The sequence below is a fragment of the Diadema setosum genome, chromosome 18 (genome assembly GCF_964275005.1).
Source record: "Diadema setosum chromosome 18, eeDiaSeto1, whole genome shotgun sequence".
Taxonomy (NCBI): Eukaryota; Metazoa; Echinodermata; class Echinoidea; order Diadematoida; family Diadematidae; genus Diadema; species Diadema setosum.
Genome location: NC_092702.1, coordinates 35,072,157 through 35,089,970, shown reverse-complemented (window position 1 = coordinate 35,089,970; position 17,814 = coordinate 35,072,157). Strand labels below are relative to the sequence as shown.

Here is a 17,814-nt window from a genome sequence, read left to right as displayed (position 1 = left end):
AGACACAGCACTGAACCACACATATGGCATAAATAGTGCTAAGTATCTACATCAAGTTTTTCCCAGCTTTATGCAAATGCCCATATACCACGAGGCTTGGGCACTTTGCAGTTTACCTTGTACAGACCAATACTTGTATGACAAGAGATTTGGGGTCACAAGATTGTTCTCATAATGACAAAATATGGATGTCCATACACTGCAACAAAAGTGTGAATACGTAAGACTAGACCATTGCTGTACATCAAGGCCTACTCGCAAGTCAGATCATCATCTTGCTGGCCTATGTTTGTATCACATGTTAACAGTGTATTTTGTGTCTGGAGTATTGTGACAGGAGCATATTATGTACTATTATATTGAATATCAAATTTGTAAATATGTATTGGTAAACTCATATCTAAACTGCCTGATATCTTATTTTGAATAGTCAGTATATTTGTGGCTCCACAAGTGCAAACCTCGTGTAAGGAAAAGAGAATCAAATTGTGTAAAATAAGGTATACCTACAGCAAGCTATAATTTTAGTCCCCTGGTAGTTAATCAAGTTATTCTATGGCAACATGAGGTCACCTATAACAATATTTCACCTGTAGTTCCCCCCCCCCCAAAAAAAAAAAAACACACAGAACAAAAACAAAAACAAATGCTCCCAAAAGACAGAAAATATCAAAATTTTTTACTAGTACAATTGCATGTCTTTAGGCATTAGCATTTTGCTGAATTTCCTTGCATTTCTGTTGTTCTTTGCCCTAAGATAACTGTACTTACACTCACTGTGTTTCTCTTTTTCTCAGTACAGCAAATGAGGAAAACAAGGAAAATCTTAAGGTCCTGACAACCTCCTAACATTAAGAATTGCTCCTTCAAGGTGAACAGCACAGCGGCAGAGTAGTAGAATCTGAAATGTTTCCCTAGGGTCATTCTTCTTTCATTCACCAGAGTCCCTCAGCTGACTGTGTCCACTCAACTGTAAAGCATCTACAGCCCCGCTTCGCTCATTAGACAGTCGCTGAGGTAGACCTCAAAGTCTTCTTTGGTTTCCCCCTCGTCAGGGAGAGATGGGGGCACCAGGTCACCGACTTTCACACCCTCAAGGATGGCAGTCTTGGCAGTGTTTAAACGATGAGCAATGATCTGCATTTCTTCCTTGCTGCATGTCCCTGTGAACGTATAAGTAAGAATCAATATGATGTCAATTCATTTCTTTTTTTTTTTTGGGGGGGGGGGAAGGGGGGACTGAATTTAAATACTTTTTGCAAGTATGTCTTGTCCAACTGACACCTAATGCTTACTTTTAAAGACATCTTATGTAATTGTATTGATTAGAAATGACAATTTAAAAAATACATGTACTTATTTTGTGACCTATCACTACAAGGACCTGACATACACTTTCATTCTTTTTTCAGTATTTTCCAAATGTCATGGCTCTACACTTCCCCACTTTATCAAGAACTTATAATGTATATGGCAAAAAGTGAGCCATCACAAAAATACACATTTTGAGAAAAATCAACTTTGAAGCTAATTGGAAGACTGTGTATTGAAACACCAGTAGCCAATTTGAATATTCTGTAATCTCTTTCCTCACATTTCCAAATTCATTCTGTACTACTGAAATGACAAGAAGCAAAAAGATAATTATCATAGACTGACTGGTTATATGATAATGAACACATGCTACACTGTAATTTTTGTTGCTTATATTTACGAAGAAATACATCTGTTTTTCACATACTAATTTAATGGGAAAAAAAATCTTTAGTTGGATTCTTTTATAAACATAAGTTATTGACTAGAACAAGCAAATAGTTCGAGTCCCTTTATTTGTTATAATATAATCATAGAAGTCTTTAACCTTTTATAGAGCTTACAATGCTTAACAAACACATAATACCTGAACATGTGACAAAATACAGTTCATATTCATCACAGACATCGCTAAACTAAAGGGTACAGGTCTGAATATTATCTGAAGTCAACTGGATGATGTCACAAGCATTCAAAAGAAAGGAAACACAACTTTGTTGGCCATTGATTTAGGTCCAACACCTGTTACTCTGATCCCTGATGCTATTAACAAATAGTTTTGTTAAAGGAACACTAAAAGCTTGCAAAAGATAACTTATATATGCCAGCAATTTTCTTCAATATTTATAAGTGAAATACGTTTTTCCTTAGCTTCTTGTTTTCCTAATTATAAGTAGAACAATTACACTTGGAGATCACTGGTCTTCTGAAGAGATACTCCCCTGTTTCATTCCCTTCTGTGTTAATGAGGTTTTCCATTGTTTTCTGTGACCTTATTCCAGCAGGGTGGAGTGCTTTCAACTAATTCAACAGTCTTAGCTTAATGGTATGATACAGTTTTGGTTTAGATGGGGCTGCAGGTTTCTAACTTTGTGTGTGTGTGTGTGTGTGTGTGTGTGTTTGCGAGATAATGAGAAACCTCATATGAAATATGAAAGAACATGTATTTCTTGGTGGAATTCACAGTTTATTTGATGAAATTTGGTCTTAAAATGGCTGAGATATCCAAAAATGTGATAGTAATACAATGCGACAGGCCACAACTTTTAGTAGGATCTCCTTGTTTTACCTTGTTGTTGGATATTTCAGTCATTTCAGAACTGATTTTCATCAAATAAACTGTCAATTCCCCATAGAATTGTATGCTCTTTAACATTTCATAGAGTGGTTTCTGAATATCTCACAAACATTCAAAGCTGAACCCTCACCTCAACCAATATTATACCATCACTTTAACGTACTCTTGATCTCATTTGCACCGATCCCAAAGCAACTGGTTGAAGAATCAATTTGCTAGGATATTTCCACCACTGGATGTTTCACATTCCCTTTGTGCTGTATTCCTGTTGAATCTTAAAGAGGCACTAGACGCTCAGTTTGAAGGGCCCTTGATCCCTTTCACAAAATGTCTCAATGCGACTTGCTATGAGATTAAAAAAAAAGGTGTCTCACGTCTATCCGCAGAGTATTCATTTCCTCCGCCAACTCTGTAAGTGAGTCATGGGTAAACACATTGCAGGCGAGCTGCATGAATAGTGGCGAGTGTCTATTTACCAAAGGGGACTCACTACAGCCGGAGTTTTCCACTCTGTCACCCTCACAATTCATTCTGCAACCCTGCAAACGAAACCTACTTATAATGCTGCATGGTTACATCCTTTGTCGCTGCCTCCCTTATGCAGATCTAGAATAGACCAATTTTAACTAGAATGCTGGAGATGTGAAGTAGAATGTGTACTCCATAGCTTATGAATAGAATCGTTGGCATAAATTGGGCTAATCTTTCAAGTTTTAGCTCTTTCACTGGTTCAAAGACAATATACAGTAACTAAAAACAGAAACTTGATTAGCTGGTGATTTTTTTTCCCTTCAGATTTGGTAATTATCGCAGAATGTTAAATTCAAGCCCGTCCAAGTGACTAGGATGTCAGCATATAACAACTATGCACAGTTTTTATTTGAGTGTAATCTGAAAGCTTTAATACAGCAGGCAAAGGGTGCATTTACAACGGCTCCACCCAATCTATTATCTACAACATTGCTGCCACTGATTGATAAATTGCCCTTCATTTATGTCAGGGCTGCACACTAACCCATTTTTCTACTGGTTCCACCTGTCTGTCAGACCAGTAGGTACCAAGTTTGTTTTTTTTTTTCTTCATTTTTTGAATGGTCCATTCCTGAAAAAGTTACTGGTCTGACAGTGATTTTCACTGGTCCTGCACTGTCAGACCAGTGCCAGTGTGCAGCACTGTCTATGTATTAAAAATATGCATCAATTTTTCAGTGTTTTAGTAGTAGCCATGATCAAAAAAAAAAAAAAAAAAAAAATTGTGGGCATACTTACTCTGCTTGGACTCGGACCTACAACCTCCCGATTACTAGACAGGCATTGTATGCACTCGACCATCAAGCGTCTGCCCGACAGCCAGTGCTGGTTCCTACTTACTTAAACCTTGTACTACATACAACCTGTTGTCAATGCATTTGACATCTCATCAAGAATAGCTCTAGCACAAATTCTGTGGTATTATGGCAGCCTGAATCGGCCTTCTTGCTGTCTCTTATTACTTCAAATCAGTTTGCAACTTTTGTATAAATCTAATGCATATTTAATACAAGCAGAAGACAGAGGCATATCACATTCTATAGAGTGTGTTATATTGACAATTGAAAATAAACATTGATAATACAGTACCGACCTCTCCTATCCAACCTCTCCTATCCGGCCTCCCTTTATCCGGATCTCTCTATCATCTGGATGGGATCTCTGCGCATTTTTTTTTTTTTCAATATTATAATGATTCCAGCAAAAAGGGGGATTTTAAACTCAAACAAAACTCCTACACAAACTCACATAAAATAATTCCAAGCATAATTAACATACATTCACATCTAATTTTCATCTAAATAATATTCACTAACCCTAAATCACAGCAGGAATGCATGGACAGAGAATCAGAGAATTCTGAACGCAGACCAGCTGAGGAGGACGTGACATGTTGATGCAAAATGGTAGCTACCATTGGGTAGGCAGTTGCTTGTATCAAACATCAAGCCTCCCATATCCGGCCAAATCCTTCGTCCGGATGAGCGCCGGTCCCAACATGTCCGGATAGAAGAGGACGAACTGTACATGTATTTGTCCGTTCTTACAGAAGAGCAGGCTTCGCCACTCTAAATACGCACTGATATACACACAACTTACACAATGGACACCTTTAGACCTCTATCTTTAGACTGTTTTCATATCACAGTCACAGTCAACTACATACAATTTAGGTCACTAAAGAGCAGCTTGACTGACTCAAAAACAGATCTAAACAACTCATTTTATACACACTCTCAAATGGATTAAGATACTCAACCCCCTCCAACATGTATAGACTTCACATGAAGGTTTCTACTTGACACATATCCTATATGGGGCTTACCCTTGGAAGCCAGCATGGTCTCAGAAATGCACTTTCTCAACACTTGGTCTGCCTGGTGTAGAAGGCTAGCAGCACACTCCGCTCGGCTTCTCTCCTTGAAAGGACAAGACCAAGAAACAATTCATCTTATTACTGACCTTTAATATGGTAGCACACAAAATACTGATTCATAAGGGCTATGTCTCATGTATGATAAAACTGTTGATGTGTACCAGTAATGTACATCACTACTAGCATACTGTCTTCTTACAAAAACCAATATATGTGAACATATTTGTATAAGAACAGAGGGGTCTCACACTCACCTGAGTATTGTAAGTTTACCTTCCACAAATAAGTCAGTTCGTGGTTCGGCATGAGCAAAAAGGGTCATTTGTACGATTAGAGCATGTTGGTATTCAAATTCACTGAGATAATCATCTGTGATGTAGTAATCATTCATGTTTATAATACATGAAGCTCTGCCACAAACAAACTTGACAGTACAGTCATTAATGCACATTACATTAACTCAGAACGTAGTTGGTTTCACACACACAAAAAAAAAAAAATCTTTTAAAAGGTTCTCTAATTTGGGGGTTCTAGGCAATGAGGGGGGCATCCCAGACCTGCCATGAATAAATTGAAAATATGTAGTCATTCATAGCAATAAGTAAGTTATATCTCTTTTGGTTCAAGAGAAGACAATTTCTAAAGAGCCTTTAATGTATGGGCTTCATGTAGGACTATGCCTTGGTGAGGTTCAAAAGACTCACCTTGGCTTCTTCATCTGCCACCTCTAGAGGGGGTACTGCAGACTGGAAGGCAGCCTGTACCAGCATCCATACGGGAGCACTGTTAGAATGAATAGGGATGATCACAGTTAATGTTGTTCATAATCATCCCCTACATAAACTCATGGCATGCAAGTAAAATTAAAAGGTTATTACAATAGATGTACCAGCCAGAATCTGCTAGAAGTGGGAAGTGGTAAGAGTTGAAGTTTTGTTTTGTTGTTTTTTTTAAATCAATGCATTGCTACAGTGATTTTTTTTTCTCCTACATGAAAATTCAGATAATGATATCATACTATCAAAGTTAAGGCTACGGTTACAACCCCCAAAATCAGCCTGCTCGGCGACCGGTCGACAAGTTTTTAGCCAATTTCGGTCGGAGAACAACCGGCGAACGACCAGTGACCGACCAGGCACCACTGATTTTTAGGGCATTGGTCAGTCGCCACTGAAGCTTTAACGCAGAGTTAAAATTTCAGCAGTAACCGACCAGTTTTCACTCGCTGCCCAAAATACGCTCGGTGTCCGAACTGCATCCTCCCAGGCACTGACCCAATCGAGCGGTCGCCGCCAAATGATTTAGGGAGCAAAAATAATAGAGACAAAAATGACAAAAGCACAGAAGAAAACCGAAGGAATAGATCGAGCGGTGGCCGTCGAGCGATTTAGGGACTAAAAAGAATAAAGATAAAAATGACAGAAGCACTGAAGGAAACCTGGGACTAGATGGCGGAGAGAAGCCAGGGCAATGTGGAGGAAGCAGGGGGAGGGATAGAGGCAAGGAAACCCCACCAACATCTCAGCATCTCAACATCTCAGCAACCAACATGAGGGACATGGAAGATAGGGACAACCGCTTTGGGGCAAAAGAGATGAAAGCTAAAAGTTAGTGTTTTACAGTTAGTAATATATGGTTTGGTTATCTTATCATTTAGTAAAGCCCTATTGAATGAAGAAGTCATGAATGACAAGAGATAGGGAAATGAAAATATGAAATTAAATAAGAATAGGAAAACACTGTTAAGTATAGAAGCAAACCGAGATATTTTGGAAAATTCTATTCTATTCTAATCTTTGTTCCATCTTTGGTTTTCCTCCTTTGTTTGATTTCCTAATTTTTCTAGTTATCTGTGGCTTCACATAACTGAGGTTTGGTAGTTGATAACTTAACTCTTAAATCTTTACCCTCGAGTTTTATCTTAATTAGTCAATTAATTGATTATCACATCACAAATCACATATATGGCTACATGAATAAACCCAGGTAGCTCTTGAGAAATTTCCGGCAGAGACCGGCGGGCGGCCGCCGATACGCCTACGGGACACCAGTAGATGACCTATCGTCCACCCGTCAGTCGCTGAGCGATTTCGTAAGAATCGGCCGGTGACCGGTGGGAGATCGTCCAGTTGCCAATGGGACATCGCTCGGTGACTGCTCAGTCTCTGCACGGAGAAGATCCCCATACGGTATTTCGCAATTTTTTACCTGAAATCAACCGGTGACCGATGGGAAATTGACAGGGCATCGCTCAGGCATCGCTGAGGTTTTATAGCCTGCTTGACATCTCCAAAAACTGCTGGGCGTTGCCAAAATTTCAGCAGCGACCGAGCAGGCTACAAATCGGTTGGTCGCCGCTCTGAGTTGTGACCGTAGCCTAAGACAGGGACACTGGTCTCTTGCACTTCTTATCGCATACTAGATATGTATCTATAATTACAGAGTGTACATAGTGGGGGCACTATCCAATGATAAATCGTTGGAAGGAATTTTCATGACAACTTCTCTAATCACACTGATGCCTTCAACTAGATTATTTCATTTCTTTTCCAATCCAACAAGTGGTGCTAATGGTTATCATTCGAACTGGAGTGCTGAATAAACACATTGGCCCGAATTCACGAAGGTGGTACAAATGAAACCATGGTCTAAACCAAGGACAAAAACCATGGAGCGCCAAGTGTCGCACGGAATATTTCGTTACGAAATTTGTCATTTCGTCGACAAAATGACTGTTTCGTTAACGAAATTATCATTTCGTGGACGAAATGTTCATTTAGTTACAAAATGTTGTCATTTCTTTACAAAATAATCATTTCATCGACGAAATTACTGATTTCGTAGCGAAATATCCCATGCGACACTTGGCATTCCATGGTTTTTGTCCATGGTTTAAACCATGGTTTCATTTGTACCACCTTCGTGAATTCGGGCCATAGTGTCGGTTTATTTCACTGGAAAAATAAATGTAAAGATGAAAGAAATTTGGCAGAATTTACAACCCAGGATTCAGAATGATTCATGCACATTTTTCAGAGACATTAAAAGCACTTAGCTTAACTTGCTATGCTCTTTCATCACCTATTCAAACTTGACCTAGTTGCCTAGTTGTAGATTAGGAAGCCCACTCGGGTGTAGCACTGCACCTCTGCTTGAAAGAAAGGCCAAATTGACACACAAAAGGGATTAGGGAGATTAGATAATCTCTATTCACTGACAATGAGTTTCCAGACATCATTGCTAATTGGTGAATAAAGCACTCAAGCATGGGTGTCTATCGACAACCAAAGCACAATAAGGGTTAACTCACAGAACCACATGATCCACTGGATCTTGGACATCAACCAAGAAAGAATTCTTCTCCCAGGGGGCCTTACTGGCATCCGGTAGCTCCATCTTGGTTGCCATGGTTACAATGGTGTTCTCTGGAATCTCATTCTTACGGCCGCTGTTCCTGTCCAGGGCCACTTTTGCACTGCAAGTGAGGCCGACTTGACAGAATCCTGTGGAATCTAACGTCAAAAATGATATAACAGAATCAACATCACCTGGTGTACTCAGCTCAGTTGGAAGCGAAATACATGTAGATGATATTCTCACATGATTTATATTCACATATCTTTCATCCCTTTCAATCTACTCACATTTCATATAAATCATCAATATGCTGCATGAATGCTCTGTCTGAATGCATATGAATGAAATCTAATTTGGATTACCTTTACCTCCATTTCACTATCTGCCCTATCCAAGATGTTTGATTGTATTAAACTTAATCTGATGCTTTTAAAACTACAAGAGTATTTATAAACAAATATATACAATCAGGCAAGAAAATAAAGCAAGAGACTCAGTGGATCTGGTGCTCACTGAGTATCACAAGTTCATCTTTCACACATTCGTGCAGACTATTACCTGAAAAGAAAATATAAATTAAGGGGGCTGGGGGCTGTCCAGAGGGGTATAGTATCAATTTGAACACGTTTGTAATTATAGTAAATATTGGTCAAAGTTGTACAAACTTTGACCATGAGTGTTCACAGAGGATCAAAATGTGAAAACTGGCCCTGAATTTGGTCTTAGCCACAAGGTGGCCACCCTGGCTCCTCCATAAACTAACTTGAAAGTACATTCACTGATGTTTTCACTCAGAGTACTTCTGGTTTTATAAAATATTTATAAAGATTCTCTAATTTTGGGGCTGTGGGGTTCCCTGGAGGCCCCGGGGGAATGGGGATGGTGCCCATTTGTACACATATATATTCTGTCTCCCAAGCGATAATACTTGCCAAGCTTAGTGGTGGGAGTTCCCCTGGCTCAGACCTGAGCAAATTTGACATGACAGTCACCAATGTACTTACTCATAGCACTAACATAGATCTATCACTTCGGGTTTTAGAGAAGATTTTTAAAGATTCCTAAAATTGGGGGGCTTTCTATATCAGCATTCACTCAATCCACATGTACCGGTATATTTGGATTTCATTCCCCAGTAACTGGTGGTATTATAAAATCACAACATGTGGTGACCTACATTTTCGAGCAAGCTGGAAATACTCATATCTCATGCTCCTGTAGAACATGTTGTCATCAACAAGGAACAGAATCTGGCTGCAGTTCGTCTCTCCTCCACTCCCAGCCAGGGAAGCAGTTAAACACGCAAGCAGCTGCCTCCAGACTACCTCCCTGATCACCTCACTACCTTCGCTGTCGTCGCTTGGAGGCTCCTCCCCTCTTGGGCCGGGATCATTTTGGAGATCTGTGATGACCTGCGTCAGTGATCTTTCTTTCTCTGCCAGCTTCTTGCAGATATGGTCCATACCAATCACAATCTGTTTTCGGTATTCCTTCCATGCAGAAGATCCCTGAAAAAAAAGAAGAAGCTGTATTTAAGCATTCTTATATTACTCAAAACAAAGAAGTCATCTCTTTTCTCAAAACTTCCAGCAAAGGTTTTGAGAAAAAGAAATACACACACTACCTTCCCATGACTTTATCCTCTCAAGAGGTGTGAAACATGAAGAAACCATTCTTGTATTATTACTAACACACATAACTGATTGCAGAAATATCTGCAAAAATTAGACAATATTTTAATGACCTGCTGAAACATACTCATCAATATTCAGTGGGTATCCAAACTTTCAAAGTGTTCTTTAGGGCATGCAGCTATAATACAACTAAACTCTTAATGTTAGTGTAGTTAGGCCTTTCATTTGGCTTCCGAAGATGTTTACAAAATACTACCTGTCTACTAGTACCCAATTGATACACAGCCCTGTCGCTGTACACAATAAAGTGTCGCCAGATGCTGTGCGTCTGGTCATGCTGTTAACTATACTGGAGGTCTACCAATCCACCATGACTACTATTATAAGATCTACTAGTACTATCACTGGTTAAACCAGTAGGTTTGCTGGAGTAATACTTATTGCTCTATGTTTTTACAAATATATTCTAGTTACGCACAGTTGAGCCAGCCATATAACGTTACATTGTAACAGTTACATGGAGACACGAAGAGATTTGAGATGTAAAATATGTCCATTAATGTTAGAATTAGTAGAATAGATGCAATAAGCTCATTGGACAATCGTTGCATGAAAATGACAATGTATGTAGAGTGGGTCATACTGCACTCCACTGGGGATCAAACAGATATGATATTTCTTAAAACATTTCTTACAGAATAATAACTGATCTGAGGGAATTGAATACCTTCATTTTGGATCACGCAGGTACCGGTAATGAAAATTTCTAATTTATTTTTAACAGAGCTGTGAAAAAGTAATTGTTTTTGTTTGTTTGTTTGTTTGTTTGTTTGTTTGTTTGTTTTTTTTGGGGGGGGGGTAATTAGTTGTATTTCATACACAAAACAAAGGAGGAATCTCACATAACAATAACATTCTACAATATCAACATGATAGAAACATGATCAAGACAATACAAGTCAAGTCAAGTCAAGACTAACGTTAGGTTAGAGTCTGACCGGAGAGTTGAAGAACCCGACTTTAACCAGTTGGCATTCTACTGTAAATTACTGACCAAAATCCAAAGTACGCCAAAATTAAATAGACTAGCACAATGATGACAGTGAAGTCAATGGCAAACATTTCTTAACCTCACTTTCATCTTTGTAGTCAGATGTTCTTTGGAATTATGACTAACGTTAGAGTCTACACAAACCTGTTCGTCCTTTGCAAGATCCAGGCTTCGAGGGATTATCGTGTCATAACAAATGTGTACAGCAAGCACGCCCGATCTGCACTGCGTAGTCTGCACCGACGCCAATTCACCTATAAGTTTGCATAAACTCGTCTTTCCCGAGGCCGGGATACCGCAAATAATACATAAACACGTATCCGTGGAAGTCATCTTTATTCTACAGCTGTTGTGGGTTTCTGTAATAGATAAATCTGGCGAAAATGTCAATATTTCGGAGCAGGATTCACGAAGGGCGGTAACATAATTCTTCAGTCCATTGGCTGGGATCGAGTGCACACAGCTGAGTATGATCGATCACAGTGCTAGTACTGAACGGGATTTCTTTTCCTACATAGGATCTGACAGCAGTTGTTGGGAGTGGGTGAATGGAAGAATACGAGTAATCGATCTGCCACCCACTGCCAAAGTAGTAAGAAGTAGCACTTTGAGTTCTGCTTTGAGGGATTTCCAATATAGATTATTGCATGGAATAGTGTACACAAATCATCAATTATTTCAGTTTAAGTTCGTAAATGATAATTTATGTTCTTTTTGTCATAATGAGGAAGAGACGTATAAACATATATTTTATACATGTGATTTTGCTAGGAAAGTTTGGGGAAAATGTAGTACTTTCTTTGAATATGTTGATTGGCAACAGTTGAGTTGGGAAGAGATCTTTTTTGGTATAGAGCTACCAGATAAAGGAAAAGCTCAGTTAGTTAACCATGTTATAATTTTGGTGAAGAAATTGCTTTTTTTAGGAAGGAAAAATAAGACACCCCCAACGGAATATTTCATTAAAAGGTCTATAGAGCAGGATAGGTTAGAAGAAGAAAAATTAGCAGTTATACGTAATACGTTGTCAATACATTTACAAAAGTGGGAAAACTGGAAAAAGAATTGAGAATTTGCTTTACGTTTATTTAACAGAGTATGGTCTGCCGCACATCCACCAGGAAATGCCTTTTCCACGCACTCGTATTAAGTGTTATAATGTAAGTCAGGACACACAGGTTTCAGTTGCTTTTGAGGTTTGGTTGTGATGGGGGTTCTGGAAGGGGGAGGGGGGATGGGGTGGGGTAGTAAGGGGGAGAATGGACGGGGGTATTGAGTAGGGGGGTGGCGAGGGGGTTGTTTTTGTTTTGTTTTTTAACAAAAAACTTCAATCAATGGATATTGATATTTTAGGTTGGATTGTATGAAAGCTGAAAAGAAATATTTTTGGGGTAAGTGATTCAGTTAATAGAATTTATTATGTAATGAAAGAAAAAAAATTGTTAAGAGATTGAGGAATTAGTAATGTAAAACCAAAAAAGAAGAGATGTTTATATGGATTGTATATATTGATTGTGAAAAAAATGTACCAGAGTGTATCAAAACATGTTCAACCGATGTAAAGTTTTGGTATCAGTGTTGCATCCAATGTTGAAAAGGACTATAAAATTGGTCCGGAGATTTTTGTATCAATTTATTTGTATATTATGTTTCCATTGATGAAGAATAAAATATTCTTTAAAACAAAACTGCCATAATGACATATCGTGTACATAACGATGACATAGCCTCAGGTACAATGTACAAATATAATAAAGAGCAATGTAATTGAATTGAATAATAACCAATGTAATAATGGTTTACTTCTTACAAAATATTGATAACATTTCCATGTAATCACGCCATTAATCTGTTGGAAACAACAAATACTTGTAAAATACAAACAATCACTATCATATTTTCAATGGCAGGTCTCGGAAAACAGAATGTGTATGGGTTTAGGGTAAATTAGGGCATATACAAAAATAAGATTACAGCAAGCAGAAAGAGAAGATAGAAAAATGTGCCAGTGCATTTAATTAGTGTTATGTGTAAATTTTATATGTCCATAAGCATAAAATATTTCATTTTCTATGATGGTCCTCCAAGGACCACCAAAAGAAAAGATATGGTATTTTTTTTTTGCCCTCTACATTATAAGCTAAACTGAACAACTTTATGAATTCAATAAACAAACCAACTCTAATCAGTCGTTAAACTCAGGAGGAATGCAGTCTATAAGTTTAGACAAGAAATTGCAAAAAAAAAAAAAAAAAAGACGACAGCACCTTGAAGGAATATCACGATGTCCACACTCAAAACTGAAATGATAAATCCAACATTAAAAAAAAATGTTGTCAGTCCACGAACCCTTTAAATCGTAAATTCAACACTCAAACTGTTGCATTTACGATTTCATTTTTAGAGCGTAAACATCGTTGTCACCATCTAGTATTTCTCTTTCATTTTGTGTTACATGAATACAGTTGTAGTTGTTGTTGTTGGTGTTGGTGTTGGTGTTGGTGTTGGTGTTGGTGTTGGTGGTGGTGGTGGTGGTGGTGGTGTTGGTGGTGATGGTGTTGGTGTTGGTGGTGGTGGTGTTGGTGGTGGTGGTGGTGGTGTTGGTGTTGGTGGTGTTGGTGGTGGTGTTGGTGTTGGTGGTGTTGGTGGTGGTGTTGGTGGTGTTGGTGGTGGTGTTGGTGGTGGTGGTGGTGTTGGTGTTGGTGTTGTTGGTGTTGGTGTTGGTGGTGTTGGTGTTGGTGTTGGTGTTGGTGTTGGTGTTGTTGTTCATTTTCCATCTGTGAAGATGGCTGGATAGCCCATATTCAGCTACACTAAGCTGGTCTTCCATGGGGTCCAGTTAGATGTGGGGTGGGACCACTTCACCGGGTGCGACCTGCTCTTTGCGTTGAATGAATGAAGCGGGATCTTTTACGTGCATGAGCTGTGACTCTCTCATACACGGGACCTCCATTTTATGTCCTATCCGAGGGACAGAGTGTTTTGCCTCTTGCTAGAGGGGACGGTATGTTTACACACAACATTGCTCAGTCCAGACTCGGGTTCGAACCCGGGCCGCGTGATCGTGAGGCAGACGCGCTACCGACTGCCTCACCGCCCTTTACAAAGTTTATCACTTTGTAATGATAATAATAATAATGATAATAGAGTGTACCGCCCATATACAAAATGAAATGGTATACAAATCCAATATTTTGAGTATTTACAAGTTAAGGTTTGAGGATTGACAACATTTAAAACGTTGGATTTACAATTTATTTTATTTCTTTAGAGCGCATGCACAGAAAGTACATATGACGTGCTCGACAAAGATTAATTTTAAGAAGTTTGGCTGTGAAATGTTCTTTCATAACAATAGCTTCAACTCGTCATGTAAAAGGTATGTAGGACGGACGGGGAATTCTACCGCAGAAGTGCAGTGTATGACCTATTTAGTAAAATCATCATGATGAGTTTTGATTAATTCATACTTTCTATTTTTCCACAGTTTGAAATTTCAGCTGGACAGCTGATTTTCAAAGGGGCCATGAAACAGATAGTGTACGTTGTTTATATTAATCATTATAATCAATGTTAGGTATTGAAGGAGTGTAAACAATATAGTTATAATAACAGTGTTTCTGATGGTTTATTTTTCGGAGAAATATAGTGATATCTCCATATATTGTGAAATTTTTATATGGTAGGATGTTTGGGGTTACAACTGACCTCGTGCATCGTAATAACTCCAACACTATCACCGGGCCCAATGGTAAACAATGGCTTTATAGCTTTCAACATTATTTGATGTCTGACTAAACAGATACATGGCCTCATAAACGTAAACAGAGGTTATGGGACAGAAAGAAAGGTGAAATAAAATGATAAGATAGAAAATACATCATTGAAATGTGTGTGTGTGTGTGTGTGTGTGTGCTTGTGTGTATGTGTGCGTGACTGATATGGATTGTGAATATAGGGGTATATCTCAACACACACCACATCATTTTTATGATGATAATAATAACAATAATAATGATAAAATACTACTACTACTACTAAATTGAAAAAGATATAATAATAATGATGACAATAATGATGATGATGATGATAATAATAATAATAATAATAATAATAATAATAATAATAATAATAATAATAATAATAATAATAATAATAATAATAATAATAATAATAATAATAATGATGATAATAATAATAATAATAATAGCAATAATAATGTATGTGTATTTCTATGGCGCTTTTTAAGCTCACTGGTGCTCCTCATAGAAATTTAATGTAAGAAAACTAGCAACCACATAAGGATAAGGCAAAGGCAAAATAACAGTAACAAAATGAAAAAATTACATAATAGTGATACAGTAATCAATGATAAACTATGTGCCCCTCCAAAAAAAAAAACAACAACCAAAAACAAAACTGGTGGCAGGGTTATCTGTATAATTTTTCAAGGGATGTTGTTATCATAGATCAGATTAAACTTGGTAATAGTCAACCAAAGATGTATGTGTTTTGTTATAGTGTTTCTCCACCGATTGTATAAACTTATTCACATTGTATATTGCCACTGGTGTCACTGTTTCATGAAAATACATTATACATTCTCGTTATTCAATGATATACATATTCTTATGTTCACATTATCCCGTTAAATGGGGTCATCCCACCACACCGACACCCACGAGTCATACAGCCCGCGAGTTCGACATTGAAAACAGGTCCATGAGTCATACAGCTCACGAATCATACAGCCCATGAGTTCGACACTAGGCAAATAAAGCCCATGAGTTCGACACTGGGTAGAAACAGCCCACGAGTTCGACAGATACAACACGGCGCGTATAATGTGTCGGTCTCGTGGGCCTTGTTGGCTTAGTGTCTAACTCATGGGCTGTATGACTTGTGAGCTGTATGACTCGTGGGTTGTATGACTTGTGAGCCCCGGTATGACTTGTGGGCTGTATGACTCGTGGGTGTCGGTCTCGTGACGTGCACCCGTCTAAATTACACCAGATAAATAATACGCAGTGACACATTCGATGTTATTTAGTCGCACGGGAGAAGAGATCTGATTTTTATGTAATTTGAATTTTTGTCATTATAGATTCTCTGCCCTCCTACACAAATTTGCACACCTGATGGGGTAAACGACTTAGTGACAAAATGTGTCTTCTGCCCGGGCACCACAGGCACTTTGCATCATATACCCTCAAATTGCCCAGTTTTTCTAGATAGATACGAGCGGCGACATAACAATCTGCTGAGGTATATATGTATAAAACATTTCTTGAAAATCTGTCCAACGGGACGATTTACACTGATCTAGAATTAGAAGGGCACTCAATCGCCGGGGGCACCCCTTACCTCCCCATATTCTCACTACAAATTTGCGCCCAGATTTAAGAAAACTAAGGGAAGAAGAACAAAATATCACGATTGTCGAACTAACTGTTCCCTTTGAAATGAACCTCGAGGATGCACATCAAAGGAAAGTAGAAAAGTATAATTCAATTGTGGGGATATCCAGGATAAGGGCTATGCTCAATGTTGTTCTATGCCTATTCTCTATATGCCGTTTAAAATGAATTCTGAAAACAACAAGTTCCAAAATTTCTCCGAATGATTTTTTTTTTTCCAGACACTCTCTAAACTCGCCATACTCTCCTCTTTTTCGATGTCTTATGCCAGAAAAGAGAGAGCTTGGGGGAGGTACGGCATCTAGATCCATAGGGTTTCATTAGTTAAGCAATATTCACACCCACCATTTTCGCCTTGAAGTCGAAGTGGAAGTACAGTAATACATGTATGTTTGCCGGTCCGTCCGTCTGTTCGTAATCATTTTATTTGTATATATTGTGTGTGTGATATAATTTCAGAATATTATTTGAGGTATAGTAGAATTGTTTGTATAATATACGAGCGCAGGTGTTTATGGTTTATAATTATGTGGTATTGGCTGTAGATTTTTTTTCGGGGGGGGGGAGAGGAGGAGGTTAGTCGCAGGTAGGAGATGGGGATAGTAGGTGAAAGTCTACTTTTGTCATTGCGACTGGCTTGAATTTCTCATAGATTTTTGTGTTTTGTTTCTGTTGGGAAGGGAAGGGAATCTGAGGTCAAATGATATGTTCGGAAAACTGAGATGAGATTATTGTTATACACTGTAATATTATGGGTGAATGGGCAATTGAAAAAAAAAAAATGTTGAATTTTCTGCTTATAATTTTTGTTTTATGTTGAAAATAGTTTATAATATATTTGCAAACTGAATGGGTTTTGATTATTAATAGGTGGTGGGGAGGTATGGGGCACAGAGCCAAATAAAGATTCAAGTTGGTGAAGATGTGATGAGATGATGATGATGATGATGATGATGATGATGATGATGATGATGATGATGATGATGATGATGATGGATGATAAGGCTTATGTATTATATGTTTGTATATCATTTCATCATCTTTTAACGATGATTATTGGATTAATATTGTGGAAGATAATTACACCACTGTTGTTAGTGTAACGCAGAACTAGTATATGCATTGATATTTGATTGATTAGTTAATATTTTACAGTTTATGTTTGATATGATATGTATATTTTGTGTTGCAGTAATGTAAACTCCAATATTGTTTTTGTTTTTTTACCCCATGTAAGTATCTTAACCTGCCTTTGGTTTTGAATGAAACGGTGGACCTAATGGTTCTTTTGTATACATGTCATGATAAACAACATTGGCAGAGTCATTTTAAAGTCA

The 17,814-nt window shown here is 38.1% G+C and overlaps 1 protein-coding gene across 1 annotated transcript; it reads right to left on the bottom strand.

Moving 5' to 3' along the window:
* Positions 1-655: 655 nt before the first annotated feature.
* On the bottom strand, positions 656-11,457 carry LOC140241867 (L-seryl-tRNA(Sec) kinase-like). Its single transcript, XM_072321622.1, has 6 exons — positions 11,205-11,457; positions 9,553-9,883; positions 8,329-8,530; positions 5,723-5,801; positions 4,968-5,061; positions 656-1,163 (listed from the first exon to the last, which is right to left on the bottom strand). Exons 1-6 carry the CDS (start codon positions 11,391-11,393, stop codon positions 982-984), a joined length of 1,077 nt encoding a protein of 358 aa, XP_072177723.1. The 5' UTR covers positions 11,394-11,457; the 3' UTR covers positions 656-981.
* Positions 11,458-17,814: the final 6,357 nt, after the last annotated feature.

Bases quoted from the DNA above. Each gene is read 5' to 3' on its own strand.
- LOC140241867 (XM_072321622.1), bottom strand. From the start codon at position 11,393: ATGACTTCCACGGATACGTGTTTATGTATTATTTGCGGTATCCCGGCC. The intron at 5,062-5,722 runs GTGAGTCTTTTG...TGTCCTTTCAAG, and splicing joins TGGCAGATGAAGAAGCCAAG to GAGAGAAGCCGAGCGGAGTG. The intron at 1,164-4,967 runs GTAAGCCCCATA...ATACGTTCACAG, and splicing joins GACCATGCTGGCTTCCAAGG to GGACATGCAGCAAGGAAGAA.